The sequence below is a fragment of the Microtus pennsylvanicus genome, chromosome X, assembly GCF_037038515.1.
Source record: "Microtus pennsylvanicus isolate mMicPen1 chromosome X, mMicPen1.hap1, whole genome shotgun sequence".
Classification (NCBI taxonomy): Eukaryota; Metazoa; Chordata; class Mammalia; order Rodentia; family Cricetidae; genus Microtus; species Microtus pennsylvanicus.
Window position 1 is genome coordinate 141,361,425 of NC_134601.1, and position 21,401 is coordinate 141,382,825.

At 37.2% G+C, this 21,401-nt stretch overlaps 1 protein-coding gene across 1 annotated transcript in view; it reads right to left on the minus strand.

The window, feature by feature from the left end:
* Efhc2 (EF-hand domain containing 2) overlaps nt 1–21,401 on the minus strand; it is a 152,232-nt gene that overhangs the window by 49,363 nt on the left and 81,468 nt on the right. The window contains exons 10-11 of the mRNA XM_075957038.1: nt 20,842–21,038; nt 16,483–16,613 (exon numbers count right to left, since the gene is read on the minus strand). Coding sequence (XP_075813153.1) covers nt 16,483–16,613; nt 20,842–21,038 — 328 coding nt within the window. The remainder of the gene's footprint in view (nt 1–16,482; nt 16,614–20,841; nt 21,039–21,401) is intronic.

Consider the following 21,401-nt stretch of genomic DNA (forward strand, 5'->3'; position numbering starts at 1 on the left):
CTTTCTTGATACTGCATCTGTGTGATGCACAGACTCACATGCAGGTAAAACACTCTACAGCTTAAAAAAATCGTTAAAAAAAGACAAAGAAAAGCATTAAGTGTCATGCGAAAGAACGGAAACATATATAGACTGATCATGATAACAAATGGACAACAGACAGATGATAGACTGAATGGCGCATAAGGACCTAGAAAGTATAGTCACAGAAACAGTGAAAGTTTCAGGAATATGCCAAGAGTGCAGCCCAGGAGGAAAAACTATATGAACATATGCATGGCCAGAGAGAAGTTAAGGCAATAGCAAAAGAGTGACAGCTTGAGAAGCAAAGAAAGAAAACAGAGAAGCTATTTGAAGAGATACATGATGTAGATTAACTTATTCGCAAGCCCAAGAATTGAAATAGCTCTAAGTCAGGCATGGTGGCATTTACCTTTATTACAAGTACTCCAGAAGCAGAAGCAGATAGATCTCTGTGAGTTCAAAGCCAGCCTGGTTTACATAAGACAGACAGGGCAACATACTAAGATGGTCTTTCAAAATATAAAAAAAAATGTAAAATAGGCCCAAGGTATACTCTAATTAAACTCCAGAAAGCTAAAGACAGAAAAAGGCAACCAGAGAAAATAGGGCAAATGGTGGCAAAGAAGCATTTGTGTGAACTAGTTTTAGACAAAACTCCATGGTAGAGGACAAAAGATAATAGCACAACATCTTCAAAAACTCAAAGGAAAATAACTGTAAATCTAGAATTGCTCAAAGTTAAAAAGAGAAAAAGAAATACATTTCAGAAAACAAGGGCTCCCACTATAATCAGTATCATAAAAATGTATTTTCTAAGTAAATGCTATAAAAGGAAATCAAGAACTAAAAGCAAGCAAACTTCATACATATTTATAACTTATAAGAATTTGTTTCATTGATTGGCCAAGGTACTAGTGATTAGTTATGACAAATGTTTTGCATATGAAAGTTAATGTAGTACATAAAAGAAAAGTTAAAATCTTAAGTGTTTCCTTATAGAATATTAAAAATCAGTAAAAATAAATACCCAAGCTGGGTGTGATGGCATATGTCTATAATCTCAACACTCTGAAGGTTGAGGCCAGTCTAGTCTACACAGTGAGTTCCAAGCCAGACTGGACTGAGTGACACCTTGTCTTTAAAAAGAAAAGTAATAACAAAAACAAAATCCCTGAAAAAAGTTCACTATTCTGAAATGAACAATGAAAAGATAAGAAAGAAAGAGGGGGAAGGGGAGGAAGGAGGGAGGGAGGAAGGAGGGAAGGAGGAAGGAAAAAGGAAGAGAGGGAAGGAAGGTACATAGACCAATAAAAAAAGAGTAGGTAGGAATGAATGAAATAAAGAACAAAGTTTTAAAAGAAGACAAGTTGAAATCTGGTTCTTCTAAAAACCAGTAAACAACAATGATAAAATTGATTTAAAAACAAGAAGCATAAATCAACAGTAACAGGTCTTAAAAATGATAACTGGAAGATTAGAATAAATGGAAGCTTCTGGAAGCTAATTTCCTAAATACTCTCAAGAAGAAATAAAAAGTTAAAATAAGATGCAACACACTGAAAGAGTGAATCATTATGCAATCTACCCTATGATTTGACAGACTACTTAAATAAACCTTCAAAGAGCTGACAAATATCTACCTTTTTACAAACTGCTCTAAGAATCCAAGAGTAAATGTTCTGAAACTGACTTTACCAAACTATTATAAGGCACTGTCATTTGAAATAGAAAAAAAAAACTGTACAAGAAAATAAAAATACAGGCCTCTCTCTTTTATGAACAAAGATAAAAATCCTACATAAAATCTGCATCTACCAAAAGTCTATACAAGGAAAGTACTCAATAATGAAAAAAATTTCTTACATATGGGATTGTAGGCATGAATCATTATAAGAGAAATTAAAACACATACACACACACACACACACACACACACATATATATATATATATTGATTAGAAAGAAACAAATCTGTCTTTATACTATATATTTTGTCTCAAATTAAAATCTAAGATAACCTACAGAATTCATGAACTCAAAAAAGAAAACAAAGACCAACAAGAAAAGTAATTTACAATAGTATTCAAACACACCAAGAACAACCAGTTAGAAAATCAAAGTTTAAAATAAATTTATAACAGCAGCAAAACTAAAATATTATAAAACAGATATACTATATTCATAAATGAAAAGTTTCTATTTCATTGTGGCCCTAATTCTGTCCTTAAACTAATACACAAGTTCAACTCAAGTCATCAAAATTAAATTAACCATTTTAGAAACATAGAAGAGGTGTTCATGAAATTGATAGCCAAAGTTAAAAGTCTAGAAAAAGATGTCTTGAAGAAAAAAATCCTTTGCTATACATCATCATGACTCATTATAGACTGCACCAATTGCCCTTGATCTCTCCTCAGAGGTAGAAGGCAAGTACCTATTACTGAAGACACAACACACAAATAAATTGTAATAACTTTATAAGAGCTGATACACTGAATAGTATAAAATGAATACAAAATACCATGCTGAACAAATTAAGCTGAAAGAGTACATATTGTATATTTCTATTTATATAAAATTCTAAAACAAGAAAATTATTTAAGGAGAAAATAGCAGAACAATGGGTGTTTCTTGAATGGGTTATGTGAGCTGGGATTGACTAGAATGAGACAAGTTGAACTTTCTGGAGTAATGATAATACTCTATTTCTTAGTAGGAAGTTGGGCAGGCACAAATATATATATATGTCAAAGCTCACTAAATACAATTTAAATTTGTACATTTAACCAAACATAAATTTTGTATCAAATGAAAATGATGTAATGATAAGCATACAGAAATATTTAAAGAAAAGTAACCAATATCTGACTTTCTTTGAATTACACCAAAATTTAAATGAATTAAGATAAATGGACATAGTGATAACCTGCCTCCTAAATTCTTACCTTTATACTCCTATGGGAACCTCTCATCCATTACCCGAGAAGCATCTTTTTTGCAGTTAAATGGGGATTAATGCAAAGACGCAGAGTTATTCAACATACAGAAAATAAAAGGTTATGTATTACTGGGGTCTAAATTGGACATCTATATTACATCTCCTTCCCTTAAGTCTTAAGGATCATTGCAGGCAAGGGGACAGAAATGTAAGACCCAGAAGGAGTAGACATCTATAGCAAAATAGTATTTATAAGACACGACAGCACACATGAACTCCTCATGGCTGGGGCTACATGCACAAGATCAAACTGCCAAACTCCCAATATGGACCAGAGAAGAGCTCCTGAAGTCTTACTCCTTTAGGAAGAGCTGTTGGCAACTAACTGATGGTTGCTTGGGTGAGAGAGAGTGAGTTTTCTTCAGGAATTTACATCCTGAAGGGCTACCCACAACACAGTAGATAGTCCTACACTATGAATATACAGGCAATGTTAATTGGACTCAGTGGGAATGAGAGGGGCAGAGCAGACACAGGGTATAAAGAGGGAGAGAAAGCACAGTTTGGAGAAAAAAGCGGGGAAGGGATGATAAATTAGGAACTAGAAATAAGGGGGGTGGGTTTAATCAGAACACATTATATACATGTATAAATATGAAATCCCCTATTTTTTTTATTTCATTTTTCAATACGAACACACAGACATCCTCCGGCCTTTACCTCTGGAGTGCTGGGGTTAAAGGCATATGTCACCACTGTCCTACTAAATACCCCATTCTTTTAAAATAAAATAATAGAAGCAAAAATTAAAATGAATTAAGATATATGGTTAAAACTAGATGTCGTGACACTTCTCTTTAATCTCAGTAATTGGAAGGGAGAGGCAGGACAGTCTCTGAGTTTGAGGCCAGCCTGTTCACAGAGCAAGTTCCAGGTCAGCAAGGGCTACACAGAGAAACCCTGACTATAAAACAAACAAACAACAAACAAAAACAAGCAAACAAACAAATGAACCAAAAGAAAAGAAAAAGATATATGGGAAAATGTCAGGTAAAAAAAAAATTGGGGGTTAATCTGATAAGAATTTGAAAATGAAGGGGGAAAAAGTAACCTATCTCAAAATTTAATTTTAAATCTCTAGAATTGTGCAATCATGCTCAATATAAAATAACCTGTCTTGTCAACATTTGTGTATTTTTTTTTGTTGAACTAACTTAAAAGACATAAAAGAAAGGTACAAAAATAAGTTCCCTTTTGTGACCTAGAACTCATTCTGTTTGAGTTTTGATCCATATTAAAAAATATAATTTCAGGAAAGCACAAAGCAATGATGATTCTGATATGGAGACTGGCTGTTAAGAGTAAAGAACTGATAATTAAAAGGTAAAAAGCTCCTCTGCCCTGTAATATAAGAACTGTAATATAAGTAGCACATTAAGAGTATCTGATTCTACTCAATAATCAGAGGAGAATATTGGCCAGAAAAATTTGTATCTTGCTCTGTGATTCTGAAAACCCCAAACTTTCGCTCATAGTATTCTGTCAGCATCTACCATTAGTAATCTCTGGAAACTGTAAATAAGAAATCATCTCCTGTTATTCTAATTCCCTAACATTATGCAGCTGTTTTCTACTCAACCATCCCTGGCATACTAATAATTTCTTCAGGTGTACGTATCCGGCCTACTTCAGTCTTTTTAATGACTAAGAAATACTGCACCTAATTAGTCTACAATTAGAGTTCTGATTTTCCATTTGTTATTATAGTTTGCTGCTATTAAGTTCTGGTATATCTTCGTGAACACAAGCACCTCTATATACTCAATCCTGTATCAATCCATTAGTTAAAAGTTCCCAAATGAAAAAAATTCTAAAGTCTAAGTAGTAGGTAAAAAGGGCTGAAATAACAAACCGATACTGTCAGTTACTCTCCAGAATTGTGAGCTAATTTATACCTCAAATGTTAGAATATTTGCTCCCCAGCTATCTGGAATTATCAAAATAAATTATTTTAAATGGTGGGAATAATCTGGATATAGAGAGGTATACACCTGAGGTCGAGCCACTTGAAATGTTGAGGCAAGAGGATAACTGGAGTCAGAGTCAAAGCCAGTCTAGGCTACATGGAAGACCTTGTCTCAAAAAAATTAAAATGAAAATGATGCTAACATTGATGGGATATCTCATTATTGCTTCATTATGCATCAGTATTGACATCTTTACATGGGTTTAAAGACTATTTGTATTTCTTCTGTGAATTGCCTCTTCTTGTGTTTGACCTGTTTTGGTATTAATTTTAAAGAGATTTTTTTAAAATAAGCCTCTGATGTCAATCTCTTGGTTCTTATACAAATTATAAATATGTTCTCTCAGTCTTTCCCCAGTCTTTTAAAATTGCTTATGGTATGTTCTAATATATATATATTTCCTACAGTTAATCTTTCTTATTTTGGTTTTTAGAAGTTGTCCCCTACTACAAAATAAAAGTAATGATGTTTTCTATTGAATTGTCACCAAAATCACTACTATTAAGCCCTTTCCTACTTAACGTGAAATATGCTTTCTCTCCTAAAATGTGAGTCTTTTATAGTCTTGGTACTCTACTTTACTGGCTGTTCCTCTACTATAAAGCTATGTTTTAAAATACCTGTAAATTATGCAAATCCCCAGGATTTATACTCTAATGTTCTTATCAATATTTTTGGCTGTTCTCAGCATATTATTCTTCCTAATCAATGAGCCAATTTCTTCTCCTTAATCCTGAGAAATGAAATCAACCTTAACAACAGCAACAACAAAGATCTATTTTGTAATTCTGATTAGAACTGTTTAAAACTTACAGTTTACTCTGAACAGGATAAAATTTTTATATTATTTAGAGGTGGCATACAGTATAAAAACATATATTTTTAGTCTTTTTGTCCAATGCATTTTTAAGTATTTCATAATATATTTTGCATCTTCCTGCAACCATTCCCTAGCTTATTATTTCTGGTATAAAGTTACTCTTTTGTGTAAAATATTTCTATTTAGAGACTTGCCTGGATATTCTTAAGCATTACATTTTTATACTGATTACTGAGAGATTCTCAAGTATTTAATAATATTTGCTTTCTAATTTAAAAATTAGTCTTTGCTCTATGTCGTGGTACACACTGCTAATCCTAGCACTTGGGGGCAGAAGCACAGGATTCTTTAAGTTAAAGGGCACCCTGGCTTCAAACCAGGGATACATAGTAAGACCTTGGCTCAAAAGAGTAATAGCCTTAAAGTGTGCAAGTGGGTGAACATAATCAAAATATATTGTGGTCATGCATGATATCATGAACTAAAAAACAACCAAGTCTAAGGAGAACTGGTGGTCCCTGATTACTGTATAATGCCTATTTCCCAATGGGTCTCAGATAAATAGATTCTGGTGTCTATTTTTATGTTCTTCTAATTTTAAAGTATTAAAAATAGCCAGCAAATAAAAACACAAAAATAAAACAAACCAAAATAATTGCTAGCTTTAATATTGGAGCATATATCTCATTTGATACTATCATTTTAGATAATTAAAGTTTAGGTTCTCAAACACTGAAAAAGTAGTGAAACATAGTGGAAGGCTTTGTGTCCTATTTAGTCAGTATGTCCAAATAGAATTCTCAAGCAACGGAAACAAGGTGTTCTGTTGTTTTGTGCAGTCTAGTTTACCCCCTAATACATTTGTGATGCCTGTTTAGCTCATGTTGGCTTGGATTTTTCAGTCCTTGTAGTGTGTGTGGCAATGAGTAAGACATCATCTCTGTAGTTTTTAATTTATCCAGCTGCTAAAGTATAACTGAAAATAAAAATTATAGTTATATAATATGCACTGTGAAATGATTTAAATTAAGCTAATTAATCATCCACTACTTCACAGTTAACTGTGTACATGTGTGCATACATGCATATGTGTGTGTGAGTTTGCATGTGGTGAGACTATTTAAAATCTTCTCAGCAGTTTTCAAGGACATAATAGATTATGATTCATTATAGTCACCATTCTATACAACAGATCTCCAGAATTTACTCATTCAACTAAAACTTTGGACAATGGGTAGCCTTTTAAGTAACCTTTCTACATTTAGGGAAATTCCCACAACATATTCCCTGTCATAGGCAATGTTCAAGTCAGAGCTCAGTTTTCCAGCCTTCCGAGCAATTGGAAGTGTGCAGGTGACCCATATTCTACCAATCAAGAAGCTTACAAAATATTTGGCTCACTCAGGATAGTGTTTTCTATTTCCATCCATTTGTATGCAAAATTCAAGAAGTCATTGTTTTTTTACTGCTGAGTAGTACTCTAATATGTATATATTCCATACTTTCTTCATCCATTCTGCCACTGAAGGGCATCTAGGTTGTTTCCAGGTTCTGGCTATTACAAACAATGCTGCTATGAACATAGTTGAGCATATACTTTTGTTGTATGATAGGGCATCTCTTGGGTATATTCCCAAGAGTGGTATTGCTGGGTCCAGGGATAGGTTGATACCGAATTTCCTGAGAAACCGCCACACTGCTTTCCAGAGTGGTTGCACAAGTTTGCATTCCCACCAGCAATGGATGAGTGTACCCCTTTCTCCACAACCTCTCCAGCAAAGGCTATCATTGGTGTTTTTTATTTTGGCCATTCTGACAGGTGTAAGATGGTATCTTAAAGTTGTCTTGATTTGCATTTCCCTGATCGCTAAGAAAGTTGAGCATGACCTTAAGTGTCTTATGGCCATTTGAACTTCTTCTGTTAAGAATTCTCAGTTCAGCTCAGTGCCCCATTTTATAATTGGGTTGATTAGCCTTTTACGGTCTAGTTTCTTGCCAGACCCAAAAAGAGGAGCATGGGATGTTCTCACTCATATTTGGTTTCTAGCCATAAATAAAGGACATTGAGCCTATAATTCGCAATCCTAGAGAAGCTAAATAAGAAGGTGAACCCAAAGAAAAACATATAGGCATCCTCCTGAATATTAACCTTCATCAGGTGATGAAAGGAGACAGAGACAGAGACCCACATTGGAGCACCGAACTGAAATCTCAAGTTCCAAATCAGGAGCAGATGGAGATAGAGCACGAGCAAGGAACTCAGGACCGCGAGGGGTGCACCCACACACTGAGACAATGGGGATGTTCTATTGGGAACTCACCAAGGCCAGCTGGCCTGGGTCTGAAAAAGCATGGGATAAAACCGGACTCGCTAAACCTGGCGGACAATGAGGACTACTGAGAACTCAAGAACAATGGCACTGGGTTTTTGATCCTACTGCACGTACTGGCTTTGGGGGAGCCTAGGCAGTTTGTATGCTTACCTTACTAGACCTGGATGGAGGTGGATGGTCCTTGGACTTCCCACAGGTCAGGGAACCCTGATTGCTCTTTGGGCTGATGAGGGAGGGGGACTTGTTTGGGGGAGGGGGAGGGAAATGGGAGGCGGTGGCGGGGAGGAGGCAGAAATCTTAAAGAAAGAAAGGAAGGAAGGAAGGAAGGAAGGAAGGAAGGAAGGAAGGAAGGAAGGAAGGAAGGAAGGAAGGAAGGAAGGAAGAAAGAAAGAATTTGGCTCATATGAAAAGCCAGCTCAGTGCAAGCACCACTTTGTGTTAGAGGGGGCTGATTCTTAGGATTAACAAAGAAGTCAAGGTAGTAAAAAGTAGCATGGTAAAATCTACTTCTTGGCAGGAACGCAAAGTGTAGCAATGACTTATGGGTGGTATCAGTAGTAATAGGTCATTTTCCCATCAGATAAGTCCTACAGCTTGGTATAGGGCTCTGTAACTAAAATTTAGCTCCACGCTTGTTTCTCCAGCCTTTCTGAAGATATTATGAACCACCCAGGATCTTTTTTTTTTTGTTTGTTTGTTTTGTCTTGGTTTGGTTTTGTTTTCGTTTTTCAAGACAGGGTTTCTCTGTAGCTTTGGAGCCTGTCCTGGAACTAGCTCTTGTAGACCAGGCTGGCCTCAAACTCACAAAGACACAGGATCTTTTAAATAAATTTTCCTTTTATTTAACTGGCCAGAGAGGAGTTTGCTTTATAAAAGTAAGCCCTCCCCAATGCAAACAGCACTGTCAGGCAATGACAGAATTCAATCAAGTCTTCAACTTTCCAATTCTCAGGCCAGCATTCTTTCTACCCCATCACACTTACATTTTATGCTTTCAGGAAGGTTTGAAATATTATTTTCAAAAAATGCATCCCCATAATCTATTCAGCACTGGAGCATGGGAGGGGGGAGGAGGCAGAAAGATCATAAAGTCAAAGCTACCCTGAGCTCCACAGAAAGACCTTATCTCAAATGGAGAAAAAAAAGTGATGGCTCATGGGATATGAGAGCTTGCTATGCATGCATAAGGATCTGAGTTCAAATTCCCATGCCTATGAAAATAGCCAGACATAGTTGCTCCCATGCCTGTAACTCCAGTTCTGGAGGATAGAAACCAGAGGATTCTTGAGACTTGCAGTCTTCCAGCCTAGCTCCAGGTTTAGTAAAAGACTACAAATAAATAATAAACAAACAAATAAATAAATAAGAAGTGTTAGAGGAGACCATCCAATGTCCTCTTCTGGCCTTTGCACACACAGTGGCATATACACATGCACATGTACTCACGTACCACACACACAGCATTTAAATACAACACACACATACACGTACCCTAAAGCATGAAATAACCTAAAACTAATGCAATCAAACTAATCTAAATAAAAATAGAGCAAAAGCTAATAAAGGGACACATAACTGTCTTAGAAAACCAGGTTTAAATCATTCCCATATTTAAAACACTACATTTACAATCTATTTCCTTAAAGTAAAAGACACTAAAAGAGTAGACCGTAATAATATTACCATCTTACATCCACAAATGATTATGTTCAGTATTTTCTACCTTTTGAACTAAAAAAATTTTAAGATTTCCATTTCAACCTCACTTAAGAATGTTTTGAATGAGTTGGGTAGTGGTGGCACACACCTTTAAACCTAGCACTTGGGAGGCAGAGGTAGGCAGATCTCTGTAAGTTTGGTGCCAGCTTGGTCTACAGAGTGAGTTCCAGAACAGCCAGAACTATTTCACAGAGAAACCCTGTCTCAAAAAAAAAAAAAAAGAATGTTTTGAATGAGGCCACCATGAGTAAAAGGACAGTTTACTGAAATACTGAAAACATTATACAATTTATAGATTACTGCCTTTACCAGAACAACAGGTCGCAATTATGAGAATGAAATAAGAATGAAGGTTTTCACTGTGTTAAATATTCACCATGAAATAGTTGGTGGGCTACAATAAGAACTTTACAAACAGTAACAAATCTATTAGTAATCACAAGAGTTCTATGCAGTGGGTATTGCTATACATATTTTACAGATGAAAAAATATTTAGTAATGTACCCAAGGCCACCAGGCTTGTAAATGAAAGAGATTAACTTTGGATATGGGTCTGCCAAGTCCAAAGTCAGCAGTCTAGTCTATTTATAGCACACTACCTCCCTCAGGATATGAGTGAGCGCATTATTCAGTTTTATAAGTGAGAACATTTACTCAAGGCTCTAAATCTTAAAAGCATTTGATTATACAATGTTCACAAAAGAACCACTGGCCTTTCAGTCAATAATGGGAGTCTAAGGAAGAGCTGTGGAATAATTTTCTGCATTTATTGAGGCCTCATATACCCGGTTCTAAAGGGATCTTGGGAAGACACAGGAGGAACTGGCATGGACTCTGCACTTGGACAGCTGTCATCTAAGTAGTGAGAAAACAGTAGCATGCACAGTATCAAAAGTCTATACAGCTACAAAGTATCAGGAGTCATCTCTGATGGCTAGTTAGCACAGTGCTCAGAGAGGTAGCCAAGAGAGATGAGCTGCACCTTCCCTGGTAGAGAGCTCTTACTGCTGCTGCCACCTGTGCTTGGGAGTGTTGAGGCCACTCTGGAAAGGTTCTCCCTGCCTGTGTTCCCAAATACATGAAATTCTATGCCTGTTAAGCCTAGACCTGACCCTGCATCCTGCTGATATCTGCCCTCCCTCTGAGAATGGCCCTCTGCACTATCTTGGATAACAATCAGTAGCTGTTACAGGTGAATCTCTCAGAGAATAAAGGGCCACAGAGAAACAGGTCCAGTGTAGAGGCATAATTGATGATTTCTATAGGGCAAAAGAGAAATGTTCACCACTTAAAGAAAAACTGAGAATCATGGGGTTCAGCAGTTAAGAGTGCTGAGAGCTCTTGCAAAGGACCCAGGTTCAATTCCCAGAATCTAAATGGCAGCTAACAAACACCTGTAACTATGGTTCTAGGGGACTGAATACCTTTTCTGACTTCCTAGGCCACCAAACAAACATATAGTGCATATACTTACATGCAGGCAAAATACTCATACATGTAAAATAAACTAAACCTATTTTTTTTAAATAGAACTATTACCTATGACTTCCTGACCTGTCCGTTGGGCAATACAACAGATATGGGCCCTAAGGTCTCAGGTACATAGTAGAGTGGGTAGGCCTCTATTTCAGAGTACTGGAGTCATATAAATGAAGCCTAGAAGTTTCTATTATCTTTTATTGTTTCCATGCATGAACCAGAAAAGGAAACATTTAACAAGTTCATTGTAAACCTACAATGTAAGAGTTCCAGGATGTCAGAGTATATAAAGAACCTTAGAACCAAAGTATGGATGTAAGAGGAGATGCAAGGAATGCAAGGAGGTTGCTTTTCTGGTGAGGGATAGGCCTAAGTTTCCCTGCCATCATTAAGCCAGAGACATATGGCCCTTCCATGATGTCAATTATTTATCTATCTTCAGGGAGCTTTAGACTTAACATTGATAGAGAAATGGAATCATTCATTAAATTATTCAGTAAACATCTATTGTACTTAGCAGGCCCATGGAAGAAGCAAATGAAATAAGGAACAGCAGGGATCTCCCAGTACAAAGGAAATTGAAAACAGTTCAGTACATCTATTAGCCCACATTAAGTACTCAATAAATGGTGGCTTCTAAAAAATTTTATGCTAACAAGATGAAAATAAAGTGGTAGGCAAGGAACAGACTGTGACCAAACTCACATGGTACACTGAGTGGCTAGGATTTGTCCCAGAGATAACAGGGAGTTAAGCAAGCTTTAAAGAGAAGAATGGCCTAATCACATCTGAAGAGGGTCACTTGGGAAAACTTTGCAGAATGGAACTCTTAAATGGAAGATGACTTTCTCAGTTCTCCAAACATCAGGACAATGATGGGATTTTAGATAGAAAGTAAGGAACCATTCTAGAGGGTAAGAAATGCAATTCCAAAGATGAGGGGGAAACACAGGGATTAGATGGAGAAAAGACACCAGGAAGATCCCTCGCCTGGCCCTACAACACATAATGTGGTCTTTACTAGAATATAGTCCTCAGGTGCAATGTAATGGAGAAAAATAAAGTCACAGGGTTTCAGAGATGCCTGAGTGGTCAAGAGTACTTATTGCTCTTATAGAAGACCTGGGTTCAGTTCCCAGCACCAACAAATCAGCTTACAACTGCCTGTAAGTACAGTTATAGGGGACCCTATGCCCTTTCCTGGCTTCCACGGGCTCCTGTATGCTACATAGTATAGTATACATAATCTCCTCTCTCTCTCTCTCTCTCTCTCTCTCTCTCTCTCTCTCTCTCTCTCTCTCTCTCTCTCACACACACACACACACACACACACACAGAAAGAAATAAGCAAATGAATAAATTTATCTTTAAAAAAAAGGTTCTCTGCAGATGCCTAAGGAACATCCAATAGGAGAAGGTTCAAAGACACTCCTATTTCAAGGTCTGTACAGTTCAAGAGACCAATAAGTTTGAGGAATTAATTAATACTTAGATGTCAACTGGAACATCTCTATGTCAGAAGCAAAGTAGTCATGACTAGAGAAAAGGTGGCCACTTAAGATTTATAAATTCCTTACTATTTGCTCAACACTGTGACAAATGCCATGGCTAAAGTAGAAGGCAAGAAACCAAAGGTTCCTACTCTCCATGAGGTTATCTAAAAGAGAAATAATCCAGAATGTATACAAATACATATACACATAAAAATACTAGCTAGTAAAAGCATGGAGTAAAACATTAAAATGTATGATATGAAATGACTGGCTATGGGGTTCCTTTGTCATTACCCAGACTAGGATATGGAAAGCAAAAGAGCATACTGATGAAGATGGGTAGGGACCTACACTTGCAAACCAAGTACTGATGGAAGAGGTCCATGCCCAGGAACTCAGTGTGGAACCTAAAGATGTTACTTGGACCAGATCATGTTGACTCTAAGTCTATGCTCTAATTTGGAAACTGTTGTGGTTTAGATGCAATATTCTCCATGTTGGAAGTTTGATTCCTTTCCAAGTGCAATAATGTGAGAGGTAGTAAGAATCTTTAAAAGATGAGGCCTAATAGGAGGTGGTTAGGTCATTGAAGGCACTGCCTGAGGAAGAGAGGGATATGGTTTTCATGGATTTCTCATGAGCTCTTTTAAGGAGCTAACTAAATTTCCTTTCTTCATATATTACTCAGCATCAGGTATTATATTGTTGCAATGGAAAACTGACTAATATAAGGATCATGCAGCCACCTCCAAACTAGACCATCCAGAAATAATCCTAGTGGCTCATGTCATTCAGTGACTGTGTCTAAATGGAGCTTAGCACTGGAAGCCCAGGGATACTGTAGTGTACAAGATTATCAAGGTTCTTACATTTTCTATTAGAATAAAAAAAACACCCAAGTACACACACACATCATCACTCCTCCAAGTAAACAATTCTCTAAGTAAAATAATTACAAACTGTGTTATATGCTGTGAAGAAATATAAGCAAAGGGCTAAGAATAACAGTGGGTATTTACTTAGGGTTGTCGGACAGAAACAAATACTCTGGTAATAAAAAGTCCTAGAATTTTCCCTGGAAAGGAAAGTGGTAAGGTCCTTCCAGGCAGAGAGAACTCTGTGTATAGACTTGGAAGCAGGGAAGAACTTGATATGTTTGAAAAATTAAAAGGTAACCAGTGGGGCCAACAGAAAAAGAAGTGATAGCATGGAATAGAAAGATAATAGGTTTTGCCAGCCTGCTTTATAGACAATATTTTTAATGAATGGATTTGTTTTGGTTTTTTGAGATAGAATTTCTTTGTGTTGCTGTGGCTGTCCTGGAACTCACTCTGTAGACCAGGCTGGCCTTGAACTCATAGAGATCCACCTCCTTCTGCCTCACAAGTGCTAGGATTAAGGGCATGTGCAACCACTACCTGGCTAATGAGTGGATTTGGTAGTGGTTTTGTTTTTTTTTTACCATATTTCACCCTTTCTGCATTGTGTATTTATGAAGCCGGCACGATGGCCACTAACCACACTATGCACTCTAGCTAAAACTCCAGGTCGGTTATGAGGAAATCTGACTTATACTTCAGGCCTAGAACCAATCACTAACCCTTCTTGGACAAACAAAAAGGAAACCCTCTTGTGGGGCCCATAGAAGTGGGTCTGTTCCATGTTGACTGAAGGTCAGAGAGCTTAAGCCTACTCTTGCTCTTTCAAAGTCATTGACAGAAGTCTGACTTCAGGACTGGCTACAAACAACATCCCTTGACCTAGTGTGTGGTTACTTATGTTTGGGTATTTAGATTGCCCATGGAAGTGGATCTGTTCCACATTGGTCATCAAACATAAGAGGATTCAAACCTATTCTTGCTCCTACAAGGATAAGACAGGAGATTTGACCCAGGGAGTGGCTGCCGACAGGAAACTTGGCCTAAGGTGTAGTCACTGCATGTCCTGTCTAAAACATCAGAATGCTTAACTCAGGAAATAGTGGCTTGATGTCTCAAGTATTGAAGCAGGTGGTTGTTCTGTTTGTACTTTGTGTCATGTTAAAACATTCTTTTTCCTTATTCCTCAATTTTTGGATTGGGATGTATAAGCATATGGAAAATAAACACAGGCATATTCAGTCTTCACTGGATAGTCCTCCCAGTTCTAATTAATAAAATAAAATAAAATAAAACAAACAGTCCAATTGCTCAAGTTCTGTTGGCTGCAGTCAAAGCAAGCCACTGAAAAGTTTTTCAGGCCTGTGATAATCTGAGGCTGGAGTTCATGCTATGGAATGTCTAGGATGTAGAGGCTGGTGGTTTTTTGTTGGTGGTGGTTGTTTTTTGTAAGCCCACAGTACCTGGTAGCTGTTATTCTAATTATATAGTTGGTGTTCCTTTATTACATTTACAATTAGGATGAGGCCTCTATTTGCATACCAATTTCTCTTCCTTGGAAATCCTTTCTGGCCAAAGTACTTCCCAAAAGGCCCTGTGAACTTGCTAAAATATTTCCAATAGTCTTTTGAGAGTACTAGGAGGACCAATGCTTTTGTAAAAGGACACAAAATAGTAAAAACAAAAGCACTCCCTCGTTTCTGAAGGAAATTTCTTGTTTTCTCCTCCAGTGTTTCCCATTAGTTCATGATCTGAGTAATTGTCTTCGCTGTTTGCTTTGTCTCCATTTCTATTCCAGAGCACAAGGACCATATGTATATGATAATGCAGAATAATAAAGAACTGTAAATTCTTATTGATCCCAGAAATTTGGCAATTCTAAACAATAAAAATATGCCTTCTGCAAGCTCCTCTCAAAAGAACACTTTGAAGACACAAAAGAGCTTTGTTATAACAACAAATAAACTCCTAGAAAACATAAGGCCTCATTATAGGCTCCAGACTACCAGGTAGTGATGCCAACAAGCAACTGTAAACACAAATTTGGAAAGTCCACATTGCCATTCTTACCTGAGTTCCTATCTTCATTTTCCAGGCTACATCTTGACTGTATTAAGCCCAATATATAGCTTTTAACTACTTATTCTTTTCAAAAGCTAGAATTCTCAAGCTAAAGAGAAAGTCCTCTTTGTCCTCCATCCATGATTTAATTTATATTCTCCTAAACACTCCATTCACTTTGTTTTCTAGCAAAGAGTCCTCACAATTGTACTAGACCCTGAACTTGAAATTTCCCTGTGTTTCTGTTCTTTGGGAATTTGCCTAGGTCAGCTACTAGGAAATTTCAGAATTCAACTTTACCTTTGAGAAAATATTGTTCATGATTTCATATGATACTTCTCACTACTCTTATATATAGCATGACAGGAAAATTGAGGGGAATTGAGACAAAGTCTCTGATGCCTGTCTTTTGTCTTTTGGAATTCAGATGCAATTGAAGATACAGACATTCAAATAAAATGTGGCCTTTTCTCTGATCATCAGCAACTGGCTTTTGTCTCCATTCCTCCCTCTAAATGTCTTGTATATAATTACATAAAACTTACTAAGACATCACAGTCAAACCTTAAATACAAAGTAATACAAAGACAAATAAATACCAATCTTTAATAAAAACCCATGTAGCCAACTGATTGGGAAACACTAGGAAAGAAAGGGTTCTTTCCATTCTTTGGGAAAAACAGATCCATGCTAGAAGAATACAGCTTACCTGAATGTATTAAAAGGCAACACCTTTATGTGGTTATGGTCAGCAGCCGAAAATATCTGCTTGATCTCTCTTGACTTAGATTTTTCTTCTTTCAGCTTTTGTATGGCAAGTTCAAAGTTGCTGTATGGAAACTTGAAGGAGTAAAAACAAGACATACGCATGATACCAGGAGGTCATTATATCATCATCATCACCATCACCGCAACCATAACCATCATTCTCAATATTATTTCTTTGAGGATTTCATACACTGTGGTTTGATCACATTTTACCTCTTCCCTGACTCTTCTCAAGTCCTCCTGTCTTCCCTACTTACCCAACTGTGTTCTTTTTCTTGTTTTTAACTAATCAAGACCAATTTGTGCTATCTATTTTTTTTATCTGTGACCTTACACTCAAGTGTGGCTGACTTACCAGAGACTATACTTTTTCTTTTAAATTTTTTATTAATTTTACATATCAACCACAGTTTCTCCTCCCTGCCCTCTTCCCGTTCTCCTGCCTGGCTCTCCTTCTCTTAGCAGCTCACAGTTATCAATAGTTCCAGAGCTGGTGGTAGAATTTCATGCACAACTCCACTTTCCATGCTGGAATTTGGTCTGCCTTGGGCTTGCACAGGTCTTATGAATGCTATGACAACCACTGTGAGCTCACAGTGAAGTTGCTCTGTTGTTCCCAGAAGACACTGGTTCCCACTTATCCATGGTCTCTGACTGGCTCTTGCAATCTTTCTTCCTCCTTCCACAATGATGCCTGAGCCTGAGGAAGGCTTCTGATATGTATGTTCCATTCACAGCTGAACATTCTGAAGTTTCTTATTCCCTGTACCTTAGGAGGGTAATGGAGACCAACAAGACTACATGGTAAACCCAATGTAAACTATACATGTCTTTACCTAGAAACAAATCTGCACAAGAAATAACTAGCCTTGTTATCTTCTGAATGAAAGATTGAACTTAAGGGATAGCAGGTAACAAAGTTTACTAAACAATCTTAGCCTTCCTCTAACTCTCACACATAACCTTGATATTTTAGCCGACCCTGATGGAAAGAAAAAGAGATTTAGAGCTGGCTAAATGTACACCTACTTTCTCTAGTTCATTAGAATGGCTGGCCACCAGGCAAAGTACTGACCATAACAAAGCTGGGTGTCAAAGTTCTGCAAAAGCACTGTAACCTAAATACATTTGTTGTCTAGGCATTCCACTGTTTCTGTCTCCTACTTTGTGGTTAGCTTTTTTCACTTAGAAAGAATACTTCTTATTCAATTACAGAAAGCATAAGTTTGTAAATAATTACAGCCAAGAGATCAAAAGTGAGAAGATGAAATTTTAGGAAAAAAAAAAGTTCTGATGCTATTTTAGTATAAAGCTGCCTCTATTCCACCATCAAATGATCCAGGTGCTTTGGCACCTACTGAGCGCCCTCCTTTTTTGCATTTCCTTTCATGTGTTTCCATGATAGCATCTATTTGATAGCTCATTTGAAAAGACTACTGAGGCTGGTAATAAGGAGTGTATTCATCTTTATCTTCTTACAATACCTTTGTTAAGAGCATTTTTAAAGCAATGCAATTTTCACTTGAGATGCTGATACTAGGTAATGTCTTATACTGCTTTCTCATACTGAAAGACAAAAAAAACCCCCTTATATCTTAAAACTATATATTATGTTTTGGCTCGATGTATAACTGAATGGAATAGTCCTCATTTAGCATGTTCAAGGCCTGAGTTCAATTCCTATCACTGCAAACAGAATAAAGCAAAAGGCACATGCATGGTTTAATATACACAGATAATCCTCAATTTACAGTAATTTGTGTGTTAATACACCCACTGTAAGTTGAAAATGTACCAATTACAACTAACTTACAGATCATCTCAAGCTTAGCAATACAGCACACTGGAGAGTATTTCACTTCATGATCACAGTGTTTTTAAGGTCTGCAGCTCACTGCTGATGCCCAATGGCATGTAAGAAGACAGGATTATATAGTACGTACTAGCCGGGGGCTGGAAGGGGAGCAAAACCCAGAATTTTAAAGTTTCTATTAGACAGCATATCACTTTTGCATGACAGTGAAGTCAAAACTCCTATGTCAAGCAATTCTAAGTTAAGAAGTATATGTTTTATGTTAAGGTAGAGGTTCTGTTCAAAACCAGAATTTTGGTTTCTAACAGCAACAATGACTAAGCTTGCCATGGGTCCTATATGGCTAAGCCCCTCACACAAAATATCACATTTAACCTCTGTAGCAACTTTATCAAACAAGCACTGTTGTTACTCTTATTTCAAAGACAAGGAGACTGAAGCTTAGAGATCATACATAACTAAAGTCTGTTTTGGGGTTATACTCTTATACACTGTAAACATTTGTCACTCATATTGGTTTAATAAGATGATGATTGGCCAGTAGCCAAGCAGGAAGTATAGGCATGGTGACCAGACTAGGAAAATTCTAGGAAGAAGAAAGGCAGAGACACATTTACCAGCCAGATGCAGAGGGAGCAAGATGAGAATGCCTTACTGAGAAAAGGTATGAAACCACATGGCTAAACATAGATTAGAATTATGGGTTAACTTAAAATATGAGTTTGTTAGTTGTTAAGTCTGAGCTATAGGCCAAATAGTTTATAATTAATATAAGACTCTGTGTGTTTATTTGGGACTGAACGACTGCAGGACCAAGTGGGACAGAAACTTCCATCTACAAAACCCTGTCACCTATTAGTGTGGGGACCATATTTGTACCCAGGCTTAGTGGTCTCTGGAAATCTAACTGCTTAATCACCATGTTTCTCACATGAGTTTAGAGTTGTCTTCTAGTATAGGTCTATAGTTTTAGAATAACCTGCATTTCTAAAACTATAAACAGAGAGGTGGTGTAGTGACTGTGGAAGATGCTATACTCAATAGAGGTAACGAGAAGAGCACTGTGAACTACCAGCTTTCAACCGTCACTTCTGCATAACTCTGAATTTACCTGATAAACACACTGTTCTAGGGTCCCCATCATCCTGGTTAAGACTTTCTCTAAACTGTACTAGCTAGTTTTTTAAAGATTTATTTATTTATTATGCATATAGTTTTCTGCCTGCATGTATGCCTGCATGCCAGTAGAGAACACCAGATCTCATTACAGATGCTTGTGGGTACTGGGAATTGAACCCAGATCCTCTGCAAGAGCAGCCAATGTTCTTAACCTCTGAGCCACCTACGTTCTTCCTACCCACCCTTCCTTCTTTGCCTTCTCATTTCACAAGGATGAGACTTGACCTGCACAACACTCTGAAGGTAGCTCCCATTCCCTGCGTCTTCTTGAGCCTCTCCTTTCATCCCACAGAGGTCTTTCCTCTAATATTCCTAGTGTGGGTCTAACTCTGTCTTGAAACCTAGCAACTCATCCCTGGTCATTTTCTTTATAAAGTATGCACTGTGTGGATATAAATAGTGCATAATTATTTAATAAATCTTAAAATAAAATTGTTCAGACTGATTTTTTTCAAAATTACAAGCAATGAATTCTAAGTACAACTAGCTTATATGCTGAACAAGTCTACATTTAAAGACTAAGAGTTATATCCATGGATTTTTACAGAACAATATTGTCAGCACAGCACTTTTAGTAACAGCAACCATTTGCCACTGCAGTATTTTCAATTAAACAATATAAACAATTAAGAAATTGTTGCTGGGTGTGGTGGTACATACCTGAAATCTCAACACGCAGGGAAGAGAGCAGCATGTGAACAGTAAAGACAAAGCCAACCTAGGTATCTGGCTAGGTATGTCTCAAAAAAAATAAAATTAATTCAAGAACTAAAATACAACAAGAAAAAGATATTTCTATGAGCTCACTGAAGCAAATTTCTTCTTCGATTCTAATTTCAGCCTCAGGTGTCACTGTTAAGCAGACCAGCAACTTCAGCAACTACAGCTTCCTTTGGAATTTCTGTCTGTTCTACCCATAACTTCCTTTGCTACCCTGTGTCAATTAATTTGGATGGTACAGTGTGTGCCGTCAGAGTTTCTTCCTTTCCTATAGTTATTGTATTGCCTTCTAACAACATTGTTGGCATCAGCAAAAACCCAGGAAACTTGATTCAGTATTGGGTCTGCCTCCTGCCAGGGTCTGGAATCTGTGATGCTGGGCAGTGGAGAGCTAAGCTGTAAATAGCAGAGACAAGGGCCAGGCCTCTGTGATGGGACCTGTGGCCAAGTCACACAGATCCATTATTCATGCCCACATGTGTGAATGTGCAATGTACACCAGTGGCAAGATGCAGAAGAAAATGTCCTAGAGGGAGAGAAACACACACTGAAGAAGGTAGGGAGTCAAGAAATATACAGTGTATTCACCTTGTCTGTGTTATTCTCCATGTACTTTAAGGTGTACTCATCAGCATTAAGCAGATGAAACAGGTAGCCATTCACATTCACTGTGGTTCCAATATAGAGCTCCTCAGCCTTGATGTATTCTGAAAATTCACTTTTAAAGACTTCTTGGCCAGGCTTTTTCACACGGCTTCTTTTCAAGAACATTCCACCAGCATTCCCTAAAGAAACATGAAAAAAAAAAAGTTCATGAGTTGCTTCATTCTTACAAAAACCACAACTTGCCTTTAGTTATTTTCTCTTCCAACACAGACTGTACAAATTATCTGTAAAGCCATGTTGCACACTGTGGGAGGGAAGAATAGGGAAGTGGGCAAAGAAACAGCATTTTTTTTTCTTGTGTAACTCTTAAACACCACTGGAGATAATGTAAATTAGTATAACTACTATAGAAATCATAAGATATTTCCTGAAGAGATTAAAAATAGAACTTGCACATCATCTAGCTATATAACAAACCTGAGTACAAGGCTCCAAGATACTACAAAGATAGCTATGCACTCAGGTATGTCTCAGTGGCCAAG